General features: G+C 53.8%; 7 protein-coding genes across 7 annotated transcripts; 2 read left to right on the top strand and 5 right to left on the bottom strand.

The window, feature by feature from the left end:
* Positions 1-744: 744 nt before the first annotated feature.
* Positions 745-1,319, bottom strand: J4E83_007649 (uncharacterized protein; the record flags this gene model as incomplete). Its single annotated transcript, XM_049334552.1, has 2 exons — positions 745-1,037; positions 1,091-1,319. The coding sequence occupies 2 exons, from the start codon at positions 1,317-1,319 to the stop codon at positions 745-747; spliced, it is 522 nt and encodes a 173-aa protein (XP_049186438.1).
* A 2,555-nt stretch (positions 1,320-3,874) lies between these two features.
* On the bottom strand, positions 3,875-5,944 carry J4E83_007650 (uncharacterized protein; the record flags this gene model as incomplete). The annotated part of the gene is made up of 2 exons (XM_049334553.1): positions 3,875-5,528; positions 5,577-5,944. The coding sequence occupies 2 exons, from the start codon at positions 5,942-5,944 to the stop codon at positions 3,875-3,877; spliced, it is 2,022 nt and encodes a 673-aa protein (XP_049186439.1).
* Positions 5,945-7,908: 1,964 nt separating this feature from the next.
* On the bottom strand, positions 7,909-10,974 carry J4E83_007651 (uncharacterized protein; the record flags this gene model as incomplete). The annotated part of the gene is made up of 1 exon (XM_049334554.1): positions 7,909-10,974. The coding sequence occupies one exon, from the start codon at positions 10,972-10,974 to the stop codon at positions 7,909-7,911; it is 3,066 nt and encodes a 1,021-aa protein (XP_049186440.1).
* A 2,540-nt stretch (positions 10,975-13,514) lies between these two features.
* Positions 13,515-14,514, top strand: J4E83_007652 (uncharacterized protein; the record flags this gene model as incomplete). Its single annotated transcript, XM_049334555.1, has 2 exons — positions 13,515-13,792; positions 13,839-14,514. The coding sequence occupies 2 exons, from the start codon at positions 13,515-13,517 to the stop codon at positions 14,512-14,514; spliced, it is 954 nt and encodes a 317-aa protein (XP_049186441.1).
* Positions 14,515-15,942: 1,428 nt separating this feature from the next.
* Positions 15,943-17,176, top strand: J4E83_007653 (uncharacterized protein; the record flags this gene model as incomplete). The annotated part of the gene is made up of 2 exons (XM_049334556.1): positions 15,943-15,991; positions 16,062-17,176. 2 exons carry the CDS (start codon positions 15,943-15,945, stop codon positions 17,174-17,176), a joined length of 1,164 nt encoding a protein of 387 aa, XP_049186442.1.
* Positions 17,177-17,564: 388 nt separating this feature from the next.
* Positions 17,565-18,400, bottom strand: J4E83_007654 (uncharacterized protein; the record flags this gene model as incomplete). Its single annotated transcript, XM_049334557.1, has 2 exons — positions 17,565-18,303; positions 18,360-18,400. 2 exons carry the CDS (start codon positions 18,398-18,400, stop codon positions 17,565-17,567), a joined length of 780 nt encoding a protein of 259 aa, XP_049186443.1.
* Positions 18,401-20,299: 1,899 nt separating this feature from the next.
* On the bottom strand, positions 20,300-24,152 carry ARG4 (argininosuccinate lyase; the record flags this gene model as incomplete). The annotated part of the gene is made up of 6 exons (XM_049334558.1): positions 20,300-20,404; positions 20,456-21,820; positions 21,868-22,053; positions 22,180-22,207; positions 22,266-23,757; positions 23,813-24,152. 6 exons carry the CDS (start codon positions 24,150-24,152, stop codon positions 20,300-20,302), a joined length of 3,516 nt encoding a protein of 1,171 aa, XP_049186444.1.
* Between the last annotated feature and the right edge of the window lie 71 nt (positions 24,153-24,223).

The following is a 24,223-nucleotide window of genomic DNA, read 5'->3' on the forward strand; positions in this document are numbered from 1 at the left end:
TTTCTAGCTGCAAAGCTTGCCCACGTAGCGTTTTGGCTAGTGGAGTGGAGCTAATGCGCTGGGGGCAGCTCGTTGGCTCGGGGTCGCCCGCGCGCCCGCTGTCTTTCTCGTATTGCGCAGAGGGGGAGGACGCGCGATAAGAGACGTACATTCGCTGTCGGAGGCAGCAGCAGGAAGAGTGAGTAGGTGTGGGCGTGTGGTCGCGCAAAGAGGGGAGGCAGGTCGCGTCTTGCGGGTTGACCGAGGCAGGGGCAGCTGGAAGGTCGGCGATTATCTTGCATACGTTGGCGCGGTCGGTTCCAGGTACCACTTTCCTTTGCGCTGAGCTGCATATGTCGAGAGCTTTCACATGTGTCAAACAAGGTAGCTAGGAAAACTCTTCTGAACTACACGTCATGGAGACAGAGACATTGTTCAAGCGCATGCATAGGTGTAGGAAGTAAAGTTTGGTTCAGACCGCCTCTCGGCGGCTGGTATCTCAGTTGAATTAACTATCTATACATGTCAAGCCATGTGTATGCATCCCCGTCGGAACATTGTCGCATTAGTAGGATACATGAGAAGAAGAATCATTCGTAACCCGCTAACCCCGACCTGAATGTTCCCCGAATTAAAAATCCCCGCCATTAATGCTTGGAAATGTGTTGTTACTCCGTGTTGCTTTTAAACAAACATGCAACCCAATCGTGACTGAGTTGGTGGTATATCGTGAAGAAGGGGAAAGAAAGGGTGGTGGTGAGGCGCTTATGCGACGATGGCGGCACCGATGGCGAGGACAAGGCCACCGAAGGAGACCATGTTGCCAGCGGCAGCACCGGTGGACTCGGGGATACCGCCGCTCTCGGTAGCGCTGCCAGCGACGCCGGAAGAGGTCTCCTCAGAGGCGGGGGTGGAGGCAGTGGCGGACATGGAGCCGGTACCGGTGACCATGGTGGTGTTGGAGCCCATGGGGACGGACATGGAGCCACCAGGAACGACGGGAGTGGCGGTGGGGACAACGACGACCGAGGTGACGGAAGCAGTCTCAGTGACAGCGACTATGGTGTTGTTAGTATCGTTATGGACTGAGTAGAGTCGCAGAGAAACTTACCAGTGGAGGTCATGTCGCCAGAGGGGACCATGGAGCCGGAGGGCATGGGGACAGCGGGGATCTCAGAGACCATGGAGCCAGAGGGCATGGGGACGGCGGGGATCATGCTGGTGGCAGGAGGAGCCTGGATCTGACCGTCGGAGATCTGGGAGATGGGCTGGACCTCGTACTGAGGAACAGCGGCGACGGCACCAGCCATGATGGCAACGGAGGCGATGGAGAAACGCATGTTGATGATGTGGGTTGGTAGTAGTTACTTGAAGATAGCGACTGTGTAGTGATCGACTCGTAGATTGGAGAGTTGAAGCGGGTGGAATCTGTTTGTGCGTTGGAGTGAGTGGATGAAGAAGAGAAAGGGAGGCAGCAAACGGGCTATCTATTTATTCGCCTGGAGCCGCAGGGCAACACACACGCAAGACTTGCGGCTGTTGTGTCGCAATGGGGTCGGGCGGACCCACCGTACCCAAAGGTGCCCTGTGCGCCCAGTGGACGTGGTAGGCAGAGTAATTGGAGAGGCTTTGCGCCCGTGTGTTTCGACAAGAGTAGAACAACCCAGCCCCGGCGCACAGACACGAGGCGAGTCCGCGATTGGCAGATGGACAAGCATCGTTCCAAGAATTTTATCCAAGTTGGCCCACTCGAACCGTTGGGCGAGGCTAGTCCCCTGCGAGAGAGCTTGTCATGCTGGTGAAAGCGGCCGAATTGCTTCGTTTTGATTGCCTGGGAGCTTCCATGTCGCTGACTACCGCCAACTTCGACGTGTAACCAGCTTTTCCCCCTCTCCCAGACCGCCAGCCACACCAGCCATCGCCAACGCGCAAGCAGGCGAAAGAGTTTGACTTCAGAAGAGGCCCGTTTCGCAGTGCCACGCAACATCTCTCCACTGCAACTCGCTTGTGCGCACCTTATCGCGACGCCAGCAAACGCCTCCCGCCAGTGGCCGTGCGACTAGCAACCATAGTGCCAGGGGCAGGTCCGTCACCATTCGATCGCCTCAAGCCCGTCCATAACGCATGCAGATCGCTGCCCGGTACAGCTGGCGGCCCTATGCGTCCCTCACGGTTATTGTTGGCAGCAGTTTGCCTGCGCACCGCTGTCTGATCGTGTTTCGTCTGCTGGCCTGCGATGCTGCTTCGTTTTTACTATCCTTAGCAACAGGTGCCTGGGATTGCTCATAGCCATCCTCGGCAGCTGCATCGGTTTTGTTGAATCCCGTGATCGTGGGTGCGGTGACGCGTGTCCCTTGCCCTTGTTTTCGCTCTGGTCGCTAACGCGCAATCAATCAATCGATCAATGCTGCCAGCACTTCGGTCCTCTCCTTCCCTCTCCTGATGATCCATCCCCGTCCCTTGCAGCTTGCTTCTAAGTAAGGAACATTCGCCACCAACACTAAACCATCTTTTCGATGGCCCGAGGAAACCCCAAGAATCTCGATTGAAACCCCTTGCAAACACAATATATTGAAACAAACAACGTGCAATCTGTACCTACATGTCGACGCATTCACCGGCAAATGCGAGCAAAAGGCTAAAGGGAATGAAGCGCACGGCCAGAAACACCCCAGTCCCCCCATCTCCGGACTTTTCACCAGCATGCAAGGACCACGCTCGCAATCTCGTTTCGCAACGACGATTGCTTGCCGCTGCCGTAATACGTGATAAGGATTCAAGGAGAAGGAGATCATGACGTCGTCATATGCCCTCCTTCCCATCTCGTGTTTGACATATTCTCGATCTCGTCGCAACAACATGGTGTGGACGAATGTGCCGGCGCAACTACGGAAAGACGGCCATGGAAGCACACTGAAGAAGAGTGCCTGCAAATCTTGCGCCTGCAGATTGTTCGGCGAAAAAGCCGCGAAAGCTTTCGGGAAGATTCCTTTCACCCTGTCCACACATCAGGTCCGACGCTACGACTTGCATTTGACATGCTGCACTTGCGCAGGTCCCAATGTCGTAGACATCTGCACAAGACACGACTGACACCAGACATCCAGCCTTGTTGCTGCGGTTCCCAAGCTGCCAACTGTACTCTACTCCGGTGTAGCGCCGGCAACCCGAAGTTCAGGCAGCTGTCACCGCCAAACCGCCGCGCGCATCGTGGAGAAAAAGCGGGTGGGTGATAGTTGCCCGGGCTACCACCCAGCCTGCCCTTTTCCAATTACCACGTCCTGCCACCATGGCTGACTGCTGAAACCAAGCGTGTACCGAAACCTGTGAAGGTTTGCGGTAAGGTTTCTTCATGTGCGCCGCCAACTGCAGGTGTCCGTCCGCCTATCTGCTGTGTCATCCCGAGGTGTCGCTCGTGAAACCAGAGGCTGTTGTTTGGGTTGCGCCCGGGGCTAGGCGCCGGTGGCTGTCTTGTTGGCTGGGTCGAACAGCCGAACAGAGGTTTTCTGTCCAAGCGACTGCTGTTCGTGCACAACTTTATGTATGCATGCTCAACATCGGTCACGACTGCACGCCGTGTATCAGAGAAGCTTAGCCGGGCGCGTTTATATTACTTCTGATCGAGTTCAACAATGCACCGAGATTCTGTCAATGATTGCTTTTGCCGCGCCGCTCTCCTCATCAAACTCAACAACTCAAGCCGGGAATGAAAACGGTCTGGATGGGTCCAAGAACATACTTGTCATAACGATCTTCATTATATGTATCATGGTACAACCTCTGCGTCGAGCGCAAGACGATAGAAACGCCTTTGTAATGCTAAAAAGAACGATAACGCTAATAATCAACATTTTATCCATCGGATCTACAACGAAACTTCAAATTCGTAGCTCCACTAGAGCTGCTTCTCCCGCGTAATCTCATCCGCTGAGTCACTTTCCGACACCGTCTTGGGTGCCATCATGGGCTCAGGGCCGTGCGATGAGCCAGGTGTGGTACGCTTGAAGTAGTTGTGCACGTCGGTGTGATCGTCCTCGTCCGCCTCAACACCTTCCCAGCCGTTCTTCTCAGAGAACTTGTGTTGCTGGCGTTCGAGCCAATCTGTGCGCATCTCAGCGATCTTCTGCTCGTAGTCGAGCTTGGCATCGTAGTCCTTGTGCTGGCCGCGGAAACGCTCCCACCAGGACATGTGCTTCCAGTGGACGGCAATACCGTGGTAGTCGTGCTCCTTGCCGGCGCGAATGTAAGCCCAACGACGCTCCTGCTCCTTGAGATCCAGACCAGTGGTGTCTGGCAGGAAAAGTAGAGTAAGGAGAGCACCGACGAGACCGAACCAGGGGACAAAGTAGAACTTGGTCTGGGTATCGATGTAGTTGTACAGCACGGCAGCGAGTAGGGCACCCGCCTTGCCGCAAGCGGCGCTGAATCCGTGGGCAGTGGCGCGGACGGGTGTGGGGAAGACCTCGGCAGCGACGAGGAAAGTAACACTGTTGGGTCCGAACTGGTTGAAGAAGGAGGACAAGAAGTACATGGCCTGGAAACCGTGAATGTTCTCGGGTTTGGTGAAGTATTCAAAGGCGAAACCGGGAATCATGAAGAGGACGAAGTCAGCCAGGAAACCAACGATCATCATCCATTTGCGGCCGTACAACTTGTTGTCGATGAGTAGGGAAGCGAGGTAGTAGCCACATAGCGATACACCGACGTTGATCAAGTTGTATAACCAGCCGGTCATGACGGACTTGTTGCCAGGCGTAATGATGTCGATGAACTGGTTCTGGAAGAGCTTGTTACCGTAGAAGAAAACATCGTTGGCGAACCAAGCCCCCGCAGTGGCTAGGACACGGGGCCCGAAATACGTGAAGGTGAGCTTCAAAGACTGGACGTCGTAGCCGGTGACGTTGGACTTCTTCTTGGACAGCGCGAGCTGCTTTGAGGCGGACTTCATCTTGTAGTAACGGAAGTAGACAAGCCAGAGTGTGCCGACAGCGGGGATGGCGAAGGACACGCGGTAGGTCCACTGAGCCAAGGTTTTCGAGTACGGGGGCGATGATCCACCGTGGAAGATGAGGAGCAAGATGATCAAAATGACCTGGTTAAAGAATTGTCCCCAACCTTGCATCAGGAAAGCACTGGTTACTTTCCTACCACGGTGAAGACGGTCGTCCTTGGTGGACACCTTGCCAGAGCCAACGGCGTTCTCCATACCGGCAGTTGCAGTCATCGGGTATTCGCCTCCGACACCGATACCGTAGAAGAAGAGAGCCCAGACGTAGCAGATGACCCATCCGTTCTGGGTAACACCCCAGGCGGCGGTGAGCATGAGAAGACCGACAAACATGATGACGGCGTCCTGGATGAGACCAAAGCGACGACCGAGCCAGTCACCGATAATACCAACGAGGATCTGACCGACAATGATACCACAGATCTCTAGGTAGTCGACAGCCTGGAGCCAGGTCTTGTCGCAGATTTCGTGATCATTCCAGCATTCCGGGAAAGCAGCCTGGAAGAGAGGTCTGACGTTGCCAATAGAGAAGAGCACGTATCTAAACAATTGTTAGTAATGTTCTAAGCTACAATATCGTAGAACTTACCCCTCGAGACCAAGACCAGCACCGGGGATCACACATGTGCGGAAGTAGTGGCCCATAGGCGCAAGCGGGTCCTTCTTGAACATATCCCAGAAGTAGCTCGCTTCGGCTTTCGCTTCAGCTTTGTCGACTTGGCCGATGAACTTGACCCGTTGACCCAGGGGCAGATCTGCCCAGTAGGTGCCGTTGGCATTGTAGAGGTCGTCCGGGTGCAACAGGGCATGGAATACGCTCGATTCATTTTCGCTCATGTCATTCCGGATGTCAATGTCTTGAGTTGCTTGGTGCTCGCCAGTCATGTTGGGTCCATGGGGTGCAGCGATACCATAATCCCGGAGGGAAGGTGGCGTAGGATCGCGAAGTTCCGGCATCGCAGCAAGTTCACGAGGATCGAGGCGATCTCGTTGTTGTATGCTGATGGTGGAGATGGCTGGTGAAAGCGTTGCCCAGAAGCGCGGGTCCTAGTGAAGCTTATATGCGCTTTGGTTGTAATGCAAGAATGCTGATTGTCCCACAGGGATACCGATCACCCGGTGGTGTCTGTAGCGCGAGTAGTCCCACGTACAATGCAGAGCAGTACCACGTTCGACGTGGGTGGCTCCTGAGTGGTGGATGGGATCTGCGATTCAGCACGCTGCCAGATCCTAGTACTAGCCGGACGGTCCGATGACGAAACCGACTCCGGGAGTGTGTATGCGCTGATTGATGATGAATGCGCCTTCACGTGGTGGCAGTGCGCTTTTTTGTTCTTGAGGGTCGCAGTACGTAAGAACTGAGGGTCAGAGGTCCCACGCGTTCAGCCGAGGGGAGGAGAAGAGGCAGGGGCGCAAAGAGAGCGCGAACTTGGGTGAACAAAGTTGAGCATTTCGCAAGACGCCGATGCTACCAGGCTATATAAGGGTCCACGGATGGGAAGAAAATTCTAGTGTAGAGACCGTCGCTTCCGGCGGGGGCATAACGTTACGGACGCGAGTATGCTACGAGTTTGGAGGGCCCACCCAGTCCGGAAGGAGCTCACGCGACAGCAAATCCCAGCCTTTTCGGCACAAGCAACAGCCTCTAATTGGGCCGAGAGCGAGCGCATCTGCTATGTGCCTTGCTCTATGCCCCATAGTGCTAAAGATTGTCTTTCTGAAAGACCCTTTTTGTGCCATAGACACCCGCCCAGTCCCCAGATTTCCGGTGTAACCAAGGTTTACTTCGCGATAGCTGCTGGAGCGATGACGTTTTGGACAAGCCTTTTGCGGGCTTGGACAAGCACCACCAAGCCTGCGATCAGGAGGCATGGCAACAGATCAATTGCCCAGGCCGCCCGCGCCATTGACGCACTTTGACCCGCGTCGCCACTACTTTGCACGTACGAGGCGACGAAAGGTCTTCAAAGGATGAGGCGCTGGAGGGCCAATGAGAGCGCCGCACAGAGAACGTGGGCGAGATCAGTGGACATGGCGGGGTCCGAGAATCTGGGCCGTGCAGGGCTGCTAGACTGCTTAGTCGCATGCACCCTCGTCAGTTCTGCGGAGTATCCACACTTCCTCCGCTGCCATCCTCCCACGTCCCTATCAACACCAACAACGCTTGCCAAGTGACATTGCCCTTATTATCTCCGAACGTATTGGGGTACGTGCTGCCGCCTGACAGACGCATATCCGAGGAAATCTCTGTTGCTTACTCCCGAAGTGGGACTACAAGGAACGACTTTCATATCCGAGGATTCGTCTCGAACGGCCACGGCAGTAGAGTCGGGATGATGGACCTGTCGTCGATTCTGCAGGAGAATGCAATATCACCCTGCCATGGAACTACCGGCATCATGTCTTTGCCACTACCACCAGCGTAATCATTCTCTCTTCACCCAATACACACATACGATACTCGGCATTTCAGCTCTCAAAACACAAGGCCCAGGATGTCAGCGGAGATGCCACGGTACCATCCGACGGTACTGCACAGTATCCACAATCCCTCGAAATGGCTCGCCGAGCCGCATGTGGACCAAGCACATACTCAAGCTACGGCTACAGCTAGCCTTAGCGACCATGCACGGTGGAAGTGAACTGTTCGGTGTTCGTGTTTTGATATAAATATGTATTAACTAGGGATCCAAGCTAAGGATATTTTTATACAAGAAAGCCATCCAGTGGGTAAGTATTATAATCGAGCTTACTCCGGTCGCCGACGAGAGAGGCTGCAATTTTGATAACAAAAGTGAGAGACATGAAAAGGCGCAGTATCTTCTATGCGCAAAAGGCAAACGCTATGCAAGTTCCATCAACCTGGAAGTGTTCGTTCGACAAAGGAAAACTCATGACTGGGGTCCCGAGTGAGTGGACCCTTAACTCAACCAGTTCTGCCACTGGCATCGGCAGCCGCCAGTCCCACCGTCGATGGGTCCGCTGACACTTCCTTGTCCCTGCGTGCCCTTGACAAGGTTGCCTCCGAACCCGCGGTCTTCAAACTGGAACGACTTTTTCGACTCTTCGTCTTTGATGGAGCCGTCGTCCTCCATTTCGTAGCAATAAAGGTTCTTTTTCGATGGGTCGCCGCCGTGACGGTCCATAGTGACAGTGACTGGGTAAGGGAAGGTGCCTGGCCGCTTGAACACGTCTGATGCGCCTGAGGCCGAGTTCTGTAGCAGTGGCTTGCTTTCTTTGCTGCGTGTCCAGATCTGTACCAGGAAGCGTGTCTGCGAGTACGTACACCTCAGTTTTGCGGCGTCCTTTGCACTCCCTCCGTCGACGTCTGCAGGATTGCCACCACGGTTGGTGCCGTTAATCTGCTTCAAGAAAATGGAGCGGTCGAAGTAGTTGTAGAAGCCGTAGTGCTCATTGTCCTTTCCGCGATTGTACAGTCGTAGAGGCTGCGCAGATGGGAAAGGCAGCAAGTTCGCAGGCGCGGCAGTTCCGTCAGAAGCCAACATCGGTGGTGGGATCGCCGCGGTGATGTTTGTCGGATCGCTCGCATCGGCACGCTTCATCAGTCGCGATGCGGTGACAGTGGGATCTTGCATGCTGATGAACAGGCCAGTCTCCTCACCCTCGAACGGTGCAGAATTGCCGTCAGTGGTCTGTCCCAGAAAACTCATGTCAGCAGTCGATGGAGGCGCAGGAGATGGCGAAGGTGCAGCACGTGCACGTAGCAATGACCGGATGAAAGCACCAGCGGAGACTGCATTTGCCGCCCTCTTTGCTCGTTGAGACTTTGGCAACTCGGCCGCACTGCCATTCTCAAACGTGATTTCGATCTTGAAGTTCGGTTGGTCGGGCTTGTTAGGCTCAATGGACTGCTGAAGCTCTTTCGGTAGTGCACAGCTCCACAACGTCGTAGGCGCAACGCAGCCGCTTTCTTCCTCCACAGCTTCGGGTTGTGCAACAGTCAAAATGCCCGTTGGTATGGGAGGGTAGTCGGTCAGGTTGAGCCACTGGTTGCCGACATCTGCGCTTGGCTGAGTTGCCGTGGGCTTGTCGTCGTTGCCCTTCCTGAGGAGGACCACGATTAGAGGGATGATGATTGCCAATAGTATGAGGAAGACCAGACAACAGCAACAGCCCCAGAAACAGATGCCTCGCTTCTTTTTCTTCTCCTTTGTGCCATCCTGGTTCTTTTGGATTGTCTTCTTCCCAAACGGCCAAAGGCTCATCATGTTGCAGACTTTGCGATGCTTCTTTCGTGATTTGAGATCAGGTGAAGACGCTTGTGAGCTGGAACGACTGACGTTATCGTAGCTCCAGTGTGAGGCCTTCTGGGCGAACTTGGGTGGCGGCGCAAATACCGGCAAGCTCTGCTGTGAGCTGTTGGCATTGGCGGATGGAGACACTCCCCTCTTCACTTGTTGTGCTGGCGCTGACGTGTGCAAGTTCTGTGCAGGCGGTGGGTAATTAGCTCGAACGGAATAGTTGTCCGGCATCGGTCGCCTATCTTGCAGTTCAATGTTGACGTTGATCTGCCGTGGCTCCTCGACCTGACGGGGCATCAAGACAGTTCCGATGGCGGCCGTACCAACGACTGGCGAGGCAGACATAGTAGAAAGTGGCGACGTAACACCGCGATGAGGATCAGAAGGTGGTTCTTGCGACGAGTAGGCTAAGGCTTTCTCCGATTCTGCTCCCATTGGGACGCTGGGTCCTGTCGCCGCCGTGGTGTTGGATGTGTTTGGAAGTGGTGTTGATTCGTTTGCTTTTCGGGTACCATACTGGAAAGGGACCATCGGTACGTCTGGTGTTCGGTCTCCGCCACGTTCGGTCCAGGTTGAAGATTTTGGTGTCATAACAAATGGGGTTGTGATGACATTCCACCAACCTTGTGATCGTCGTGGGGTGGGTACCATGGATGTGTCAATAGCCAGAGAGTTCTCTACGTTTCTTTCTCTTAGAGGTGTTTCGTCCTCTTCGAAGACGGTACTGGTAGACATTATACGATCCTTCCTTTTAGCGTCATCGTCCTCTTCTTCAAAGGCAGTCCCCGCTGAATCCAAAGTATCGTTCCTGGCGTGGCCAGTCGCTCCTTGTGTGTCTCTGGATGCACTAGGGCCTGGTGCCTGCGACATACCAGCAGGCAGAGCTGGAACTGGAGGAACGTTCGAGCTCGCAAAAGTCGATTGGTATCGAGAGTAAATGCTCGGCGTGTAATCGGATTCTGTAAAGGGAGTATCTGGAGACCAAACGGACTTCACTGCTGCGGGAGTGATGATAATGCTTGGTGTCACAAGAGTAGCGTCACTGCCAGCGCGAGGTCGGTTGGCTTGTAGCGTGCTGAAGTCGGAGATGCTGTCGGTGGGCACTGATATTCCGATTGGAATACGTCGATCCCAAGGTGATATTTCTTGCCACGACTTGCCGCCGGGTGTCATCGAAATGGCTGTGTCTAGATCATTCCGGTCGACGCTTGGCTTCTTCCGATGTGTGCTGTTCGGTTGAGGTGTACCCTTGGTGATACCCAAGCCCTTATTCCTGGTCGAAGATCGCCCTAAGCCAAACCATGGCGACCTGCGAACAGACCCGCTTCCTCTCTCTCCACCTTGGGGGAAGACCTGGTGGGGTTCGGTGCCTCTATGTCTTGTGAAGCTCGTATCGACAGTAATTCCAGGCTTCGCCGGTCTTCCCAGAAGCTCTCGCCGCCGACTCTTCTGCCTTGAAACGCGTCCTGCGAATGATCGCGAGTTGTGTCTTGACGTTCTTCGTTGCGACTCAACATGGGGCTCGGTGTCCCACGTTGACCTGTCTGGGTTTGCGCTTCCGTCAAACTCATCGTTGAAGTGCACCGATATTTGCTCTTCTCGATCCACCTGTACGTCGTATGCGTAAGGATCGCTGTCCGTTTGGTGTGCGGTATTGAATGTCGACCTCGATGATGGCTTGAGAGATGGCTGCTGGCCGTATACATCTCTCCTCGTCGAGCTCATCGTTGGCGCTATCCGTCGGTGTCTTCCGTCGGTTGGTATTCGATACTAAACGAAGGTGATACCAACAATGGCTTATGTCGGCGTCGAAGTGATTGTGAAGCCGAGACGTTATGTGGCTGTGCTATTGTTGTTGCTATTGTGGAGGTGTCGCGGGGCCCGAAATCTATTACGTGACGATGGAAAAAGAAAACGAGGAAAACGGCATAAAGCAAATGACAGCGAAAACTGTTAAAGAGAGTGATATAAAGGTACGGAAGACGGTAAAGGCGCAACAAAAGGAGAATGGTGAGGCTCTTGCTCTTGGGCGAACACGCAACCCCGGATCTTTACATGGCCATCGATGGCCTTGCCGCCTACCAGGCAAACTGCTGCCATACCGCATAGTGCATAGCTCCTTCACCTAGAGTTCCGCTCCAGCCTGTAATGTGGCAGCACTGGCGACTACGAATGAATGAGTCAAAGCGTGCTGGACGCAACAGGCGTTGTCAACGGGTCCCGAGTGAAGGTGATTGGAGCCACCAGGTGGATCTGCTTCATGAAGAGCGCCATGTATCCAGGCTTTAGGCTCAGTAACCGCCGTGGATTCGCTGGGCTGGAATTGTACAACACTATGCGAAATCTGAGACGCTCCAGAAGCATAGCTGGATGTCGTGTCTAGTGAAAGTTGAGATGGGCCAGTCAGGGGCGAGGACGACGTAACTCAAGCGCCAGATCAATCAGGGCTGCCACCAACCGTTGGACGAGAAAGGCGCCGCCAAGATGGCGCTAGCTAGCCGTCGGTGCGGTCTGTATGCGCCGACCAATTCCCTGTCTACTCTTTGGTGGATGCCTTTATAAGTACCTGAGGAGGCTCTTCTCCATTCCATGAGCATTCCGCAGTCAGTGGTAGCAGTGGTGAAGTCGTGGAGATTGGGCCAGTGGTGTTCAGCCGAACAGGTGCTTGGGACTCTTCTTCTTAGTACCACCACTGTATAGATGCGACTCCATCGCCGGTTATAGGTACTCTCTTGAACACACTATCAGGTTGTATAGCATATAGTGATATGCATACTTCTGCGACGTCTGCCGTTAGGCGGCCACGGCTTAAGCGTGCACAATGTGGTCAGCCGAAGCTGCGACCACACGTTCGCATTTTACCTTTCGGGGCACATGCAAACACACTGGTGCCAAAATCACTTGGGAAACATCAGACACCTCATTTGGAGTTGCTGGACGCACAACAACTCATGACAGCTGTTATCAAAGTCGGTCTTGCGCGCCTGCTGGCGATGTGGGTGCAGCTATCCGAATACGAACTATTAATATCACCACACGATGCCACAGCTGCTGTATATCAGCGTCTTTCGCGCTCCACGAGACGCATTGAAGCCACACAAGGCCGTAGAGCAGAGGTCTATCGTTGCCGCGGAGTAGATTGGAGTCTTGAAGGGTAGTCAATCCTGGAGGTGCGCGCAAGGCGGAATTAGCGTACTCCTTTTGGATCCACGCCAAGCAGCGAACTCGAAGACCTAGATTGGGTTATCGCCAGACTCCTTTCCAGCAGCTATACACCCCGACGTATTGTAGTATTTTATTGTTTCCCGTCCCTCGTTATATCAATTGCCATTGACGAGACGACAGCCTTGGACGTTGCACCGCATTCTCCCCGACGCTCCTTCCCGCTTCAAGTGCGACCGCCGCGCTCCTGCCGTTCGAGAACTTGGCTACCAGCCGCCAGCTGTCCTCAGTAATACCACAACGCTGCCTCTGCAGTGCCGCACGCTCGAGCAGCTGCCGTCGAATCACATCGGCGACTGTAGCTGACTGTCCTGTCGCCACGACCCTCACGTCGGCGTCGCTCCTCCATCTCCACCCGGCCCGTCCAACGCCGCCAAAGTCACGCTGGCTTCCCAATCCTCCTTCTCCGCTTCCAGTGGCCAACGCAGGAGGCGCTCTTCTGCTGCAAGGCAATTGCCGCCCAGTAATATCAACCTTCCGGATAGTGCAGAGTCGCGAAGCAGGTTAGGCACAACCAGCGGTCTTCACGGCCGCTCGCTGGGCGAAGCCTTACCCTCCATTCCTGGCACGCCAGGTGCCTTCGAAATGTCGAGATCGCCTTCGCCTCAGCCAGGCGGATGGTCGAGCCCGGGCTTGAATACCCCATACGATAACAGTGGGCGGACGAGCCCCTACCCGAATGGCTCCTCTTCACACAATGTCACTTGGGCATCGGCTCAACAGCGGAGTGCTGAGGTGAAAGGATACCCCGGCTTCACCCCGAGAAACCAAGGCTTCTTTGGCAAGCACTTTCGCAGAATCTCTACAAGCTTGCCCTTCAACCACGGCGATAAAGAGAAACTAGGTCGTGGGCGGTCGCAAAACAAAGTAATGCGTGCTTTGAATGGCATAGCTTGGACAATATGGCGTCTGCGGAAACGGGTCGCATTGGTACTATTCGTAGTATTCTTCTTCATTTTCTACAATTCAAACACACGTAAGTCATTACCCCCTCCAAGCCCCTCCTCTGGCGATTGGCATTGACAGCTCTAGCCATCCGTCGTATGTACAGACGGTCCGCATGGTTCGGCGGCGGCAGCAAATACGTCGTTATACTCGCAGCGAACCAAGGTGGAGGTGTTATGGAATGGAAAGGTCCCCGCGAATGGGCTATCGAACGCGACAGCGTCAAGAATAAGAAGAAGTACACAAGGAATTGGGGCTACGAATTGGAGATCGTAGACATGAGCACCAAGAAGCGTTATGCGCACGAGTGGAGAGAAAGTTGGGAGAAGGTTGACACCATTCGCAACGCCATGCGCAAGTACCCGCATGCTGAATGGTACGTGCTGCGTGATGATGATGTGGTCCAGGCTAATATTTCGCAGGTTCTGGTGGCTTGATACGAACACGTTCATTATGGAGCCGACATACTCCCTTCAGAAGCATGTCTTCAAGCAGCTACAAGACGTGACATATCGCGACATCAACGTTTACAACCCCCTCAACATCACCCATCCTCTGACCGACGAATACCTCGACCCCGAGACACGCTCACCAGTGGGAGACGGCAAGGTCGACTCTGTCAACATGCTCTTACCCCAAGACTGTGGCGGTTTCAATCTGGGCTCATTCATGGTGCGAAGAAGCGCGTGGACCGACAGGCTGCTTGACATCTGGTGGGACCCTGTCGGCTACGAACAAAAACATATGGAGTGGGAGCACAAGGAGCAGGACGCTTTTGAGTACATGTACCAGAACCAGCCCTGGATCAGGCCTCACGTCGCCTTTATCCAGCAACGCCAAATCATGAGTTTCCCACCAGGCGCATGCGGTGAGAATGGCGACAACCCCGATATCCACTACCAAGAGCAAGATCGCGACTTTATGGTCAACATGGCTGGCTGCGAATGGGGTCGCGACTGCTGGGCTGAGATGTACAAATATCGTCAACTCAGTAACCACCTGAATCGCACACCCTGGGAGAAGTTCAAGGACGGCATTTCGGACTTCTTTAAGAGTAGGACCAAGAAGGAGGAGAAGAAAGAAGAGAAGAAGAACTAGAGATTTCACGAAACATGGGGGTTGGTCTGGATGAACTGGAACGCATTTCGATATATTTTGGATTTCCCTAAGCCTGCGGCTCGGCTTACGATTTTGCTATAATACCCGCACGCATAGAGGAGGATGTATGACAGTGGTATGATATCTGCATGGATCGGAGTCGATGTTCCATATCTGTACCATACGAAATTGACTTTCGGCGCACTGGACACCGAGCTGGACGGTGTGTTTGCATCTCATTCGTAGGATCGCTATTTGTATTGCAAGGGTTCCCCAGTTGTTCATACCAAGCCTGTGACGTACTCCAGAAGCAGTATGGGGAACAAGGAAAGAAGAACTTGAAGTCGACACAGATGAGCGAACCTACAGTATGCGGTATTGGAGGACGCGAATCTCCTGCAAAGCATGCCCGGGAGAGCTGGCCTCCCTTGTCCAGTCCATGTCGAAGAAGAACAAAGTCTACGTGGCGCAACTCGACTCGCTTCACACCCCAGATAATGACGTTATAGATAGCGTGTGGTAAACAAGCGTCGAGGAGGGTGGAGTGATGATCGATCTGTATAATCTTCGGCATGGTTGTACGTAGCACTGAGAGATGAGGCTGCGCGACTACGCGACCATGTCTTGCACACCGCAGACCACAGGGCAAATGCGCTCAGGAGGTAGATGCGCATGTCCTGAATAAAGGCAGGTGAGCACGTCTAGACTCGCCAGGCTTGGATAGGAAGGGGAGTGAGCGACGTCTGATTCGTCCGTCACCCACACCTACTGCCAATGGTCATACGCCAACGACCAGACGGGACACGGGGTCAGGAACGAGCAGCCGTCTACGTACTCCAACCTCGACCTTGCGATATCTCTCCTTACATCAACTCGTCTCCTTCCGCTTGCTACGGTCGCTCTCTGTCGTGTTCCTTCGCGCCCCGCCCAAGGCGATTACCGTGATCTCCGCTTTCCACCCTTCCCCACGAAACGTCATTACGCCCAGACCCTGGCCGTGCGCAAGTTGGGGAGCCAGTCTACATAGCGTCAGCTCGTCCGCGGCCTTACCTTATCTCCAACGACGACTCGCAGCGTCGCCGCGACAGGATTCGGTGGCTCTGGGTGCCGTGCCTTGTTTCTGGGCCCCGATAAGCTGTTTCAGAGCTGCGCTGGCCTTTCTTGCTTCCATCAACAAGCTGTAGCGTTCCGAGTCCTAACAAAGAACCGAAGTCGGAACGGCCCTTGGGATCCACTTGAGCGCATACCTCCACACCACCGGTCAACCTAGGGCTCGGGGATATAAGGACTATCGCAGAGGTCCAGCGCCGCAGAGCTCTTTCCAAGGCTCGAGTTTGTGAAGGTCAGGGTGCGATGCACGATCACCGTCCACCGCGAGCAGGCAGACAGAACATAGGGGCCGACGACGCGAACCACCAGGACCAAGCCATGCCTCCTTCTCGACATGTCGCTGCGTCTTCAAGGCAACGCTCAGAGGGTATGACCCCTTCTCTTTCAATACTTCACTGCATCTGTACGTCGAGCAACAGCTGACACATCGTACACAGAGTCATGGATTGATCTCGCATCGGCGCCTTCGTCCACCTCCCTATCCTCTGCGACCGACGAGATCATCACAACGGGCCTTACGGTGCAGCACGACTCCAACGCGCACAGGCGGCCCAACAGACGCTCACGAGGCGGCGGTCAGTTCTCAATAGGGACTGGACACCGCATCACAGCGGGAGGGAACAGTAGTCAGGAGGAGTATGAGGAGAGCGAAAGCGAGTCGGACAGGGTCATGACATCCTCGAACGAGGCCATCGCTCCGTCACCTTTGAGGCAAACTCCCCAGTCTGTCGCGTCTTCGGAGACCATGTCTGAGAGGGAAGACGACGACGATGAGAATGCGACGGCGGTCAACTACCCGCGTTCCTCAAGGCGAGAGTTCCAGCCACGGCCAAACGCCTTCTCGCATCCGAACAACCAACAAGCTATTCGGTCGCAGTCCGGCACCCTGTACACACCTCGCAGGAACGTGAGGCCGGCTGGACAGCGACAGCACTCCTACCCTCAGCATAACCCTTACAATGCCATGGCACCCAACTACCAACCCGACCACGACGAAGCCCTCCGCGCCAGCCTATCCACGTTGCTCTCTGCTGCTGCCGCTGTGCGTGGCCTCCCGAAGCCAGGCCAACCGCGCGCGAACACTCCCTCATCCACCCGAGTCGATCCATCCTCCCTCCGCATGGTCCCAGAGTCTGTGGCCTTGGGCAACATATCCGAAGAGACCGCATCCTCTCCATGCAGCACCAGCAGCAGTCCTTCTGATAAGCCCAAGCGCAAAGCAAGTCCGCCGGTACCCGGTGCTCGTAGTAGTAGCAAAGACCGCCGTACCGTCAAAAAGGCACGCAAGACAACCCCGATGATTGAGGAAATCAGCCCGACGCTGCTTACCTGGGTCGTCAGCGCTGGCGTCGTAGTCCTGGTCAGCGCCATCGGCTTCTCGGCTGGCTATGTCGTTGGTAAAGAGACCGGACATGCTGAGGCGATGGGTCAGATTGGCACTGCAGGTTCCGAGGCCGGACGCTGCGGTAAGGAAGCTGCTGCAGGCATGAAGGGCACTGGCCTCGGTCTGCGGAAGCTACGATGGGGTTCTGGCGCGGGAATCCGCGTCTAAGTATCCACGATAACGGTGACGACATGACATGCATAGCATTTAGCGAACACGAATTTGCAGGTATTGCGGGCGTTTTCATTCCTTTCTACTACGACAGCTTGCATATTGATATCACTCGGCATGGCGCTGGTTTGGCGTTGGGCTTGGTCTGAAAGTTAGGAAGTCTTGGGGTCGTGGCTACGATTCCAAGGAAAGTGAGAAGATAGTGGGTGCTGTTGAATGCACGTATAATGTGTCGGGATTACTGGTCGGTCAGCTACGATGGCAGTTATAGACTCAATATAGGCATTTGTTCTTGTGTATACATAAGTTGCTATCGATATTGGAGCAGCCCGTGAGGTCGTGCTCTGCAAGTCGTTTACCGAGAACAGCTGTAAGTAGGATAGCGTTACTTCTCCATAAGATCGTCCTCTTCCACGGCAGTCTTGGTGTCCAACGACATACTTTTCATAGATGTTGACACGTCGTCATCATCTCCAGTCTTTTCGTCCTCGGGCTCAGCTTCTTCGTCGGGCGTTGTCTCTTCGTCGGACGTTGTCTCTTCTTCATCCACGTCCGTTTCCCCCTCATCGTCGTCTTCATGTTTTAACGCATTTGTAACTTCAATTGGCTTACGACGAGTGTTCTTCCTAATCGCCTCGCAAAATGCCTCGCATTCGCGCTCGAGTACATCATCCTCCTGGAGCCAGCAGATCAACCTAACGCTTACCCTCTCGAGTCCCAGCATGTTTTTGAACTCCCTGGCGAACATTCTGCTCAAAGTAGTCAAGTTCGGCATACAGCCCTTTATGTCGTAGAAGATTATCTCTAGAGCCTTGATCGCTTCGAGCTGGTGCGGCTCTAGCTGCTCAACTATCTTGAAAATCTTTTGGTCGTCTATGATGATTACGTTGTTTTTGAATAGTAGCGTAGAGGTGTCTGAACGGATTTGTCGGCACGTCGATGTGACGTCTAGTAGATCGGTGGGCTCACATCCTTCCGGCACGTAGTCTGTCTCGCTCGTGCGATAGTGGTGATGTGAGCGACCGAAGTAGACGCTGCCGACTGAGAAGACGTAGTCGAAGATCTTGTTACGGATCTCGCCTGGCAGCTTTAGGAGGGGCGACTCGAGCTGGTTGCGTTGTGTACTGTCAATGTAGTCAGCATGGGGGTCTGTCATGATGATTTCAACGTTCAGACGTACATTGTATCTGCCTCGGCCATCATATCTTCTTTATCGGACATGGTTGAGTGCAAGTTGTAGGATATCTAGAGTTGCGGAAGCGTGTTAAGTAGACTTTAGATGTGACAGGGGTAACAAATTCAGGGAGCAAGAATTTTTGTATCACGCCCGATGTTGATAGTATTGGGTGAATGGATAGGGTGTGAATTTCTTGTTATGTATTACCCTGTGAAGCTACCACTACAGTGTTGCGGGATCTGCGTAGGCATTCATTCTATTGTCACGTAGGAATGAAGAGCAAGGAATGAAGAGCAAGTTGGATATGCGGTCCTGGGTCACCGTTCGCTTCATCAGGCACATGGAATACAAAAGGTAGGTGTAAGTGATGTAAAGAATGCTCGATTTGTTCAGATGAATAGCTCTATCCTCTTCCAGTCAGCCAAAGAGCACCCTTTCCCAGCTGTTGCTCCAAAATTTGCCTATACGCCACGACCAGATTTCATTGGCCAGCTGGTGTCGTATGAATCCATGTCTTCGACGGCCTCGTGCCGATAGCCAAGAGGAAAAGTTCACCTCTCAAACTCAAGCAGGACGTCTACATCGTCTCGACCAAGCCCATTCTTGATAGTCTCGATTAGACTTCCAGGCTTCAATTGCTCCATGGTTGGACAGCCATAGACTACCACGCACTTTAACCCCTTCAGCGACCTGACCGCTGGCCAAGTTTCCCATGCTATGCCATTACAGGCGTCCCGGTAATGCGTACGTATGATTGATATGGCCTGACGCTGAGTGGTGTTCAGTCTCTCTATTTGATAATGGAACAAGGACCTTATGACATCCATAGTGCATAGTTCGAATGGTAGAATCCTGGTCTCCGCGTAGAGCTGCCGAGACACGAGCGTCAAGCCGACGAGTCGATGGAGAGGTGTGAGCGAGACGGACGGATCATAAGACAATGCAGAAAAGAGGGCCGATTTCCTGTTTCTGTAGGAGATGCGAATGTCCATACCACCGAGCGCGTATGCGCATATCTTGTTCCGTAGCTCAGCAGGTAGGCGAAGAAGAGGTGAGCGCTGGCGGTTGACCTCGGAGCTATACATCGGGTAAGCTTTTATGAAACGTTGTGTTACTTCAAACTTACATGACTTCTGCGGCTTCGCTAGAAAGTCTCTCGCCCGAAGGATCGATGATGGTATCGTAGTAATTTGGCATATTGTTCGTATGGAGTTTGCGCGTTTCGAAGGGTAGCTGTGGGAAGTAGAAGTGGAAGTGACAAGGTAAGAGATAGTGCCAAGGCTAGGCTCAGCTTCACTCTGGCCAGTGGTCGCACCTGCCTCCCAGAGCCTCTCATCTACGAAGGGAAAGCGAGTGAAAACAAACAAAACGTGGCTTCCAGCACCTCATCTCAGGGAAGATAATAGAGCTGTCGAGATACACAGATAACTCAGGAGACTACATTGCCTCAATACTTTTTTTGATCCTGGTTTCATACTAATGTAGACGCCAGCGTACCTGTTGCTTATGCAAGCATTCCAGCTGTTTATTGCTACTATACTGTCGATAGGAATGTGCATCGTCGTCTCCATGTGGAAATAGAACGTGAAATGCCCCACGATCTTCTCGTGGTATCACAGGGTATCCACCTCAGCACAACACCTGTAAAGGCCAGCAGACTAGAGTAGAACTAAATTTATCCTTGACTACCTGGACACATAGGCGGTAAGCTTTTCAAGTAGATTGAAAGTAAAAGGAACTGATACAACTCCCGCTGACCGACCCATAGAGCTGATCGCAAGCTGGAAACGCTATACACATGAGAACATAATCTTCATCCCGATCATCCTGTCCCAAGATCTTGATCCCACCCAACCCTACATCTGGATATATCTCTTACAATGAACCATTCCTTTTTCCGATAAAACATCAACATTGCCGTAGTAACCAACAAGTTTCTTCCTCTATGGTCGACCGCCAACGAAGTCGCTCCATGACCTGACTTCACTTGGGATGCCCTCCTTCTTGGGAAGCTTCTCGCTCATGCATTGAGCGAACAGAACAGCAGTCTACGTTCAGGTTAGCTTGTTACTTCACGAACATCAAGATGATGAACTTACCTTGGGCTCCATGAATAGCGGAACACCGAAGTCGACCGCGTTCCTCCTCATTACGTAGTCCTCATCAAACAAGCCGCTCGCCCTATACTTGGCCAGGTTGAAGCAGCCACGGATGTCGTTCTTCTCAAACACCTCACGGAGTTTCCTCTTGTCATCCTTGGGGAACTCGATGACGTCGACGCTGATGCCCTCGGTGTTCTTCTCCAGAAGCTCCTTGACGTCCTTGTTGGCAGCAAGGAACCTGTAGCCAAGTGCGTGGACGTACTTGGCGATCTGGATAAGGGAGTTCGCGTGGAGCGAACCGGGTGTAACATCACCACCGAAGAGGAGACCCTCACCGGGCTGGGGAAGACGGAAGTTCATCTGCGATTGCGCGGACGCCCAGTAGGCCTCGACCAGGTCCTTACCGAAGCAGGCCATTTCACCAGTAGATGACATCTCTACGCCAAGGTAGGGGTCAGCACCCGCCAACCTAGTCCAGGAGAACTGGGGAACCTTGGTGGCGAGGTAGTTCCTCTCAACGGTCATGAGGTCAGTTGGCTCGGGCACGTCACGGCCAACGAGGGCCTTTGTCGCAACTTCGATGAAGTTGGTACCAAGAACCTTGCTGACGAAGGGGAAGGAACGAGAGGCGCGGAGGTTGCACTCGATGACCTTGAGGTTAGGCTCAGAGCCCTCAACTTCTTCCTTGATGATCTGCATGTTGAAGGGACCAGTGATGTTCCAGGCCTTGGCAACCTTGTCTGCGATCTCCTTGACACGTTCCTGGATGCGCTTGTCGAGGTGGACAGGGGGCAGCACGAGGGTGGCATCTCCGGAGTGAACACCGGCGTTCTCAATGTGCTCACTGACAGCGTGGACAAGAACGTTTCCGTTGGAGGCGACAGCGTCGCAGTCGATCTCTTGAGCACCGTCAATGAACTGAGTGATGACAACTGGGTGGTCGGGCGAGACGTTGGAAGCGGCAAGGAGCTTCTCCTTCAGCTCGTCCTCACCACGGATGACAGTCATGGCAGCACCTGACAGGACGTATGATGGACGAACGAGAACTGGGTATCCGACGGAGTTTGCGAACTTCTTCGCTTCCTCGTAGGAAGTAAGCTCCTTCCATGCGGGCTGATCAACACCGATTGAGTCCAGGATGGAAGAGAACTTGTGGCGATCCTCGGCCTTGTCGATGTCGTGAGGGTCGGTTCCAAGAACCTTCGCCTTTCCAGACTCCTGCAGCTTGAGAGCAATGTTCTGGGGAAGTTGACCACCGACAGAAACAACAACGCCGCTGGCAGTCTCCAACTCGTAGATATCCATGACACGTTCATAGCTGAGTTCCTCGAAGTAGAGCTTGTCGGCGACGTCGAAATCGGTCTGAAAAGCGGTTAGTTAAGCCAAATGTACGCGTTCATGCCACCTACAGAGTATGTCTCGGGGTTATAGTTGATCATGACAGTCTTCTTTCCGAGCTCGTTGAGGGAGCGGGTAGCGTTGACGGCACACCAATCGAATTCGACGGAGCTTCCGATACGGTAGACACCGCTGCCGAGAACGATGATGCCATGGTCATCGAAGGTTACATCGTGAGAGGAGGCGTTATAGGTGGTCTAGAATGATAGATTAGCGACTGCGATGGGGTAGATGAAAGGTCCTCGCATGTTCAAAAGCTTAAAACTTGAATCCGTGGAAATATCCAAATCCCGCGAAGCCATGAAAGAGGACAGTATACTCACGTAAAGGTAGTTCGTATCTGCGGGGAATCTATGGTAAACAAGTCAGTATGTGTCTCGCATGATGTTGAGATAGGCATATTGCTTACTCTGCAGCCAGTGTGTCAATCTTCTTGACCCATGGCTTGACGCCGAAGCTCTTCCTGCGAGCGCGGACCTCGTCTTCAGTGCTGTTAACGGCCTTGGCGATCTGCTTATCAGAGAAACCGAGCTTCTTGGCCTTGAGAATGATCTCCTTCTTCAGGCCGAACAAGCTGCCTATCTCCTCAAGCTCGTGTGTGCAGTCGACGATGTTCTGGAGCTTGTGCAGGAACCACTTGTCGATCTTGGTGAGGTCGTGAACCCTGTCGACAGTGTAGCCTTCGTGGAAGAGCGCCTGACCGACGGCGAGCCATCGGCGATCGGTGGGGTTCTTGAGTTCTTCGTCTAGGCTCTCGCCGTATTTCTCGCCCTGGAAACCGAGGTACTTGGGGTCGACTTGGCGGCAAGCCTTCTGGAAAGACTCCTCGAATGTACGGCCGATGGCCATGACTTCACCGACGGACTTCATGGAACTGCCGATGTCGCGCTTGACGTTCTGGAACTTGCTGAGATCCCATCGGGGCATCTTGGTAACAACGTAATCCAAGCTGGGCTCGAAGTTCGCAGTGGTGGTCTTGGTGACGGCGTTGGGCAATTCAGGGAGAGTGTGTCCGAGACCAATCTTGGCCGCAGTGTACGCGAGCGGGTAACCAGTGGCCTTGGATGCCAACGCAGATGAACGAGAGAGACGAGCGTTGACTTCGATGACCCTGTAGTCGAGGCCATCTGGCTGCAGGCAGTATTGCACGTTGCACTCGCCAACGACTCCCAAGTGACGGACGATCTTGATGGACGCAGAACGGAGCATGTGGTATTCCTCGTCGCTGAATGTCTGACTGGGGGAGACAACGATACTGTCACCAGTGTGTACACCAAGAGGATCAAAGTTCTCCATGTTGCAGACCGTGATGCAGTTGTCGCTTGCGTCGCGCACAACCTCATACTCAGCCTCTTTCCAGCCCTTCAGGGACTTCTCGACCAAGATCTGGGGTGAAAGTGTGAGGGAACGAGCTGACAAGTTCTTCAACTCCTCTGGGTTGTTCGCGAAACCTGAACCGAGACCACCGAGCGCATAAGCAGCACGGACGATAATGGGGTATCCGACCTTCTCAGCAGCGTCCAGTGCCTCGTCGACAGTGGAAACGGCAATCGACTTGGCGATGGGAATGTTGATCTCGTCGAGAGCGCGCGCGAAGAGGTCACGATCTTCACTGGTCTTCAAAGTCTGGACGCTGGTTCCGAGCACCTTGACGCCGTACTTCTCGAAGATACCCTTGGCATCCATCTGTACACCAAGGTTCAGCGCAGTCTGTCCACCGAAGCTGAGGAAGATGCCATCGGGCCTCTCCTTCTGGATTACATATTCGGCGTATTCGGGAGTTACAGGCAGGTAGTAGATTTCGTCGGCGAGCACGTGGGATGTTTGGATGGTAGCAATATTAGGGTTGAGAAGGACAGACTTGACGCCAGCTTCCTTCAGGGCCTTGAGTGCTTGCGAACCTGATGTCTGGTTAGCATGGCGCAAGGTTGCGTGTGCATGAGAATGTATGCGCACCTGAGTAATCGAACTCTCCGGCTTGACCAATGCTGAGACCACCGCTGCCAATAACTAGGACTTTCTTGACATCGACCAAGTTCTGCGCGCCAGAAATGACGCCGCTCTTCAGGTATGCCTCTGCATTAGGCGCAGTCTGTGTCTTATTCCATGTCGACGCGACCTTTGTGAATGCCCGCAGCTGCCGGAGGGCGGCAGGTGACTCTGTGCTGGAGCGGAGCGAAGTCAACGGCCGAGCACTTCGGGTTGTGAAACTTCGAGAGTATGTGGAAGGAGCAATAGAGCGGGTGTGACCTGTGAGGGAAGGTACGCGACGTGCTAGACGTCCGCAGAGAGCCATTTGCAGGCAGTCAAGCAACTGGGTAGCTTCGGCCTCGACAAAGGATGAGGATGGAGGATTAGGCGTCGAAC

The sequence above is a fragment of the Alternaria metachromatica genome (assembly GCF_023757995.1).
Source record: "Alternaria metachromatica strain BMP 0045 chromosome Unknown scaffold_19, whole genome shotgun sequence".
Taxonomy (NCBI): domain Eukaryota; kingdom Fungi; phylum Ascomycota; class Dothideomycetes; order Pleosporales; family Pleosporaceae; genus Alternaria; species Alternaria metachromatica.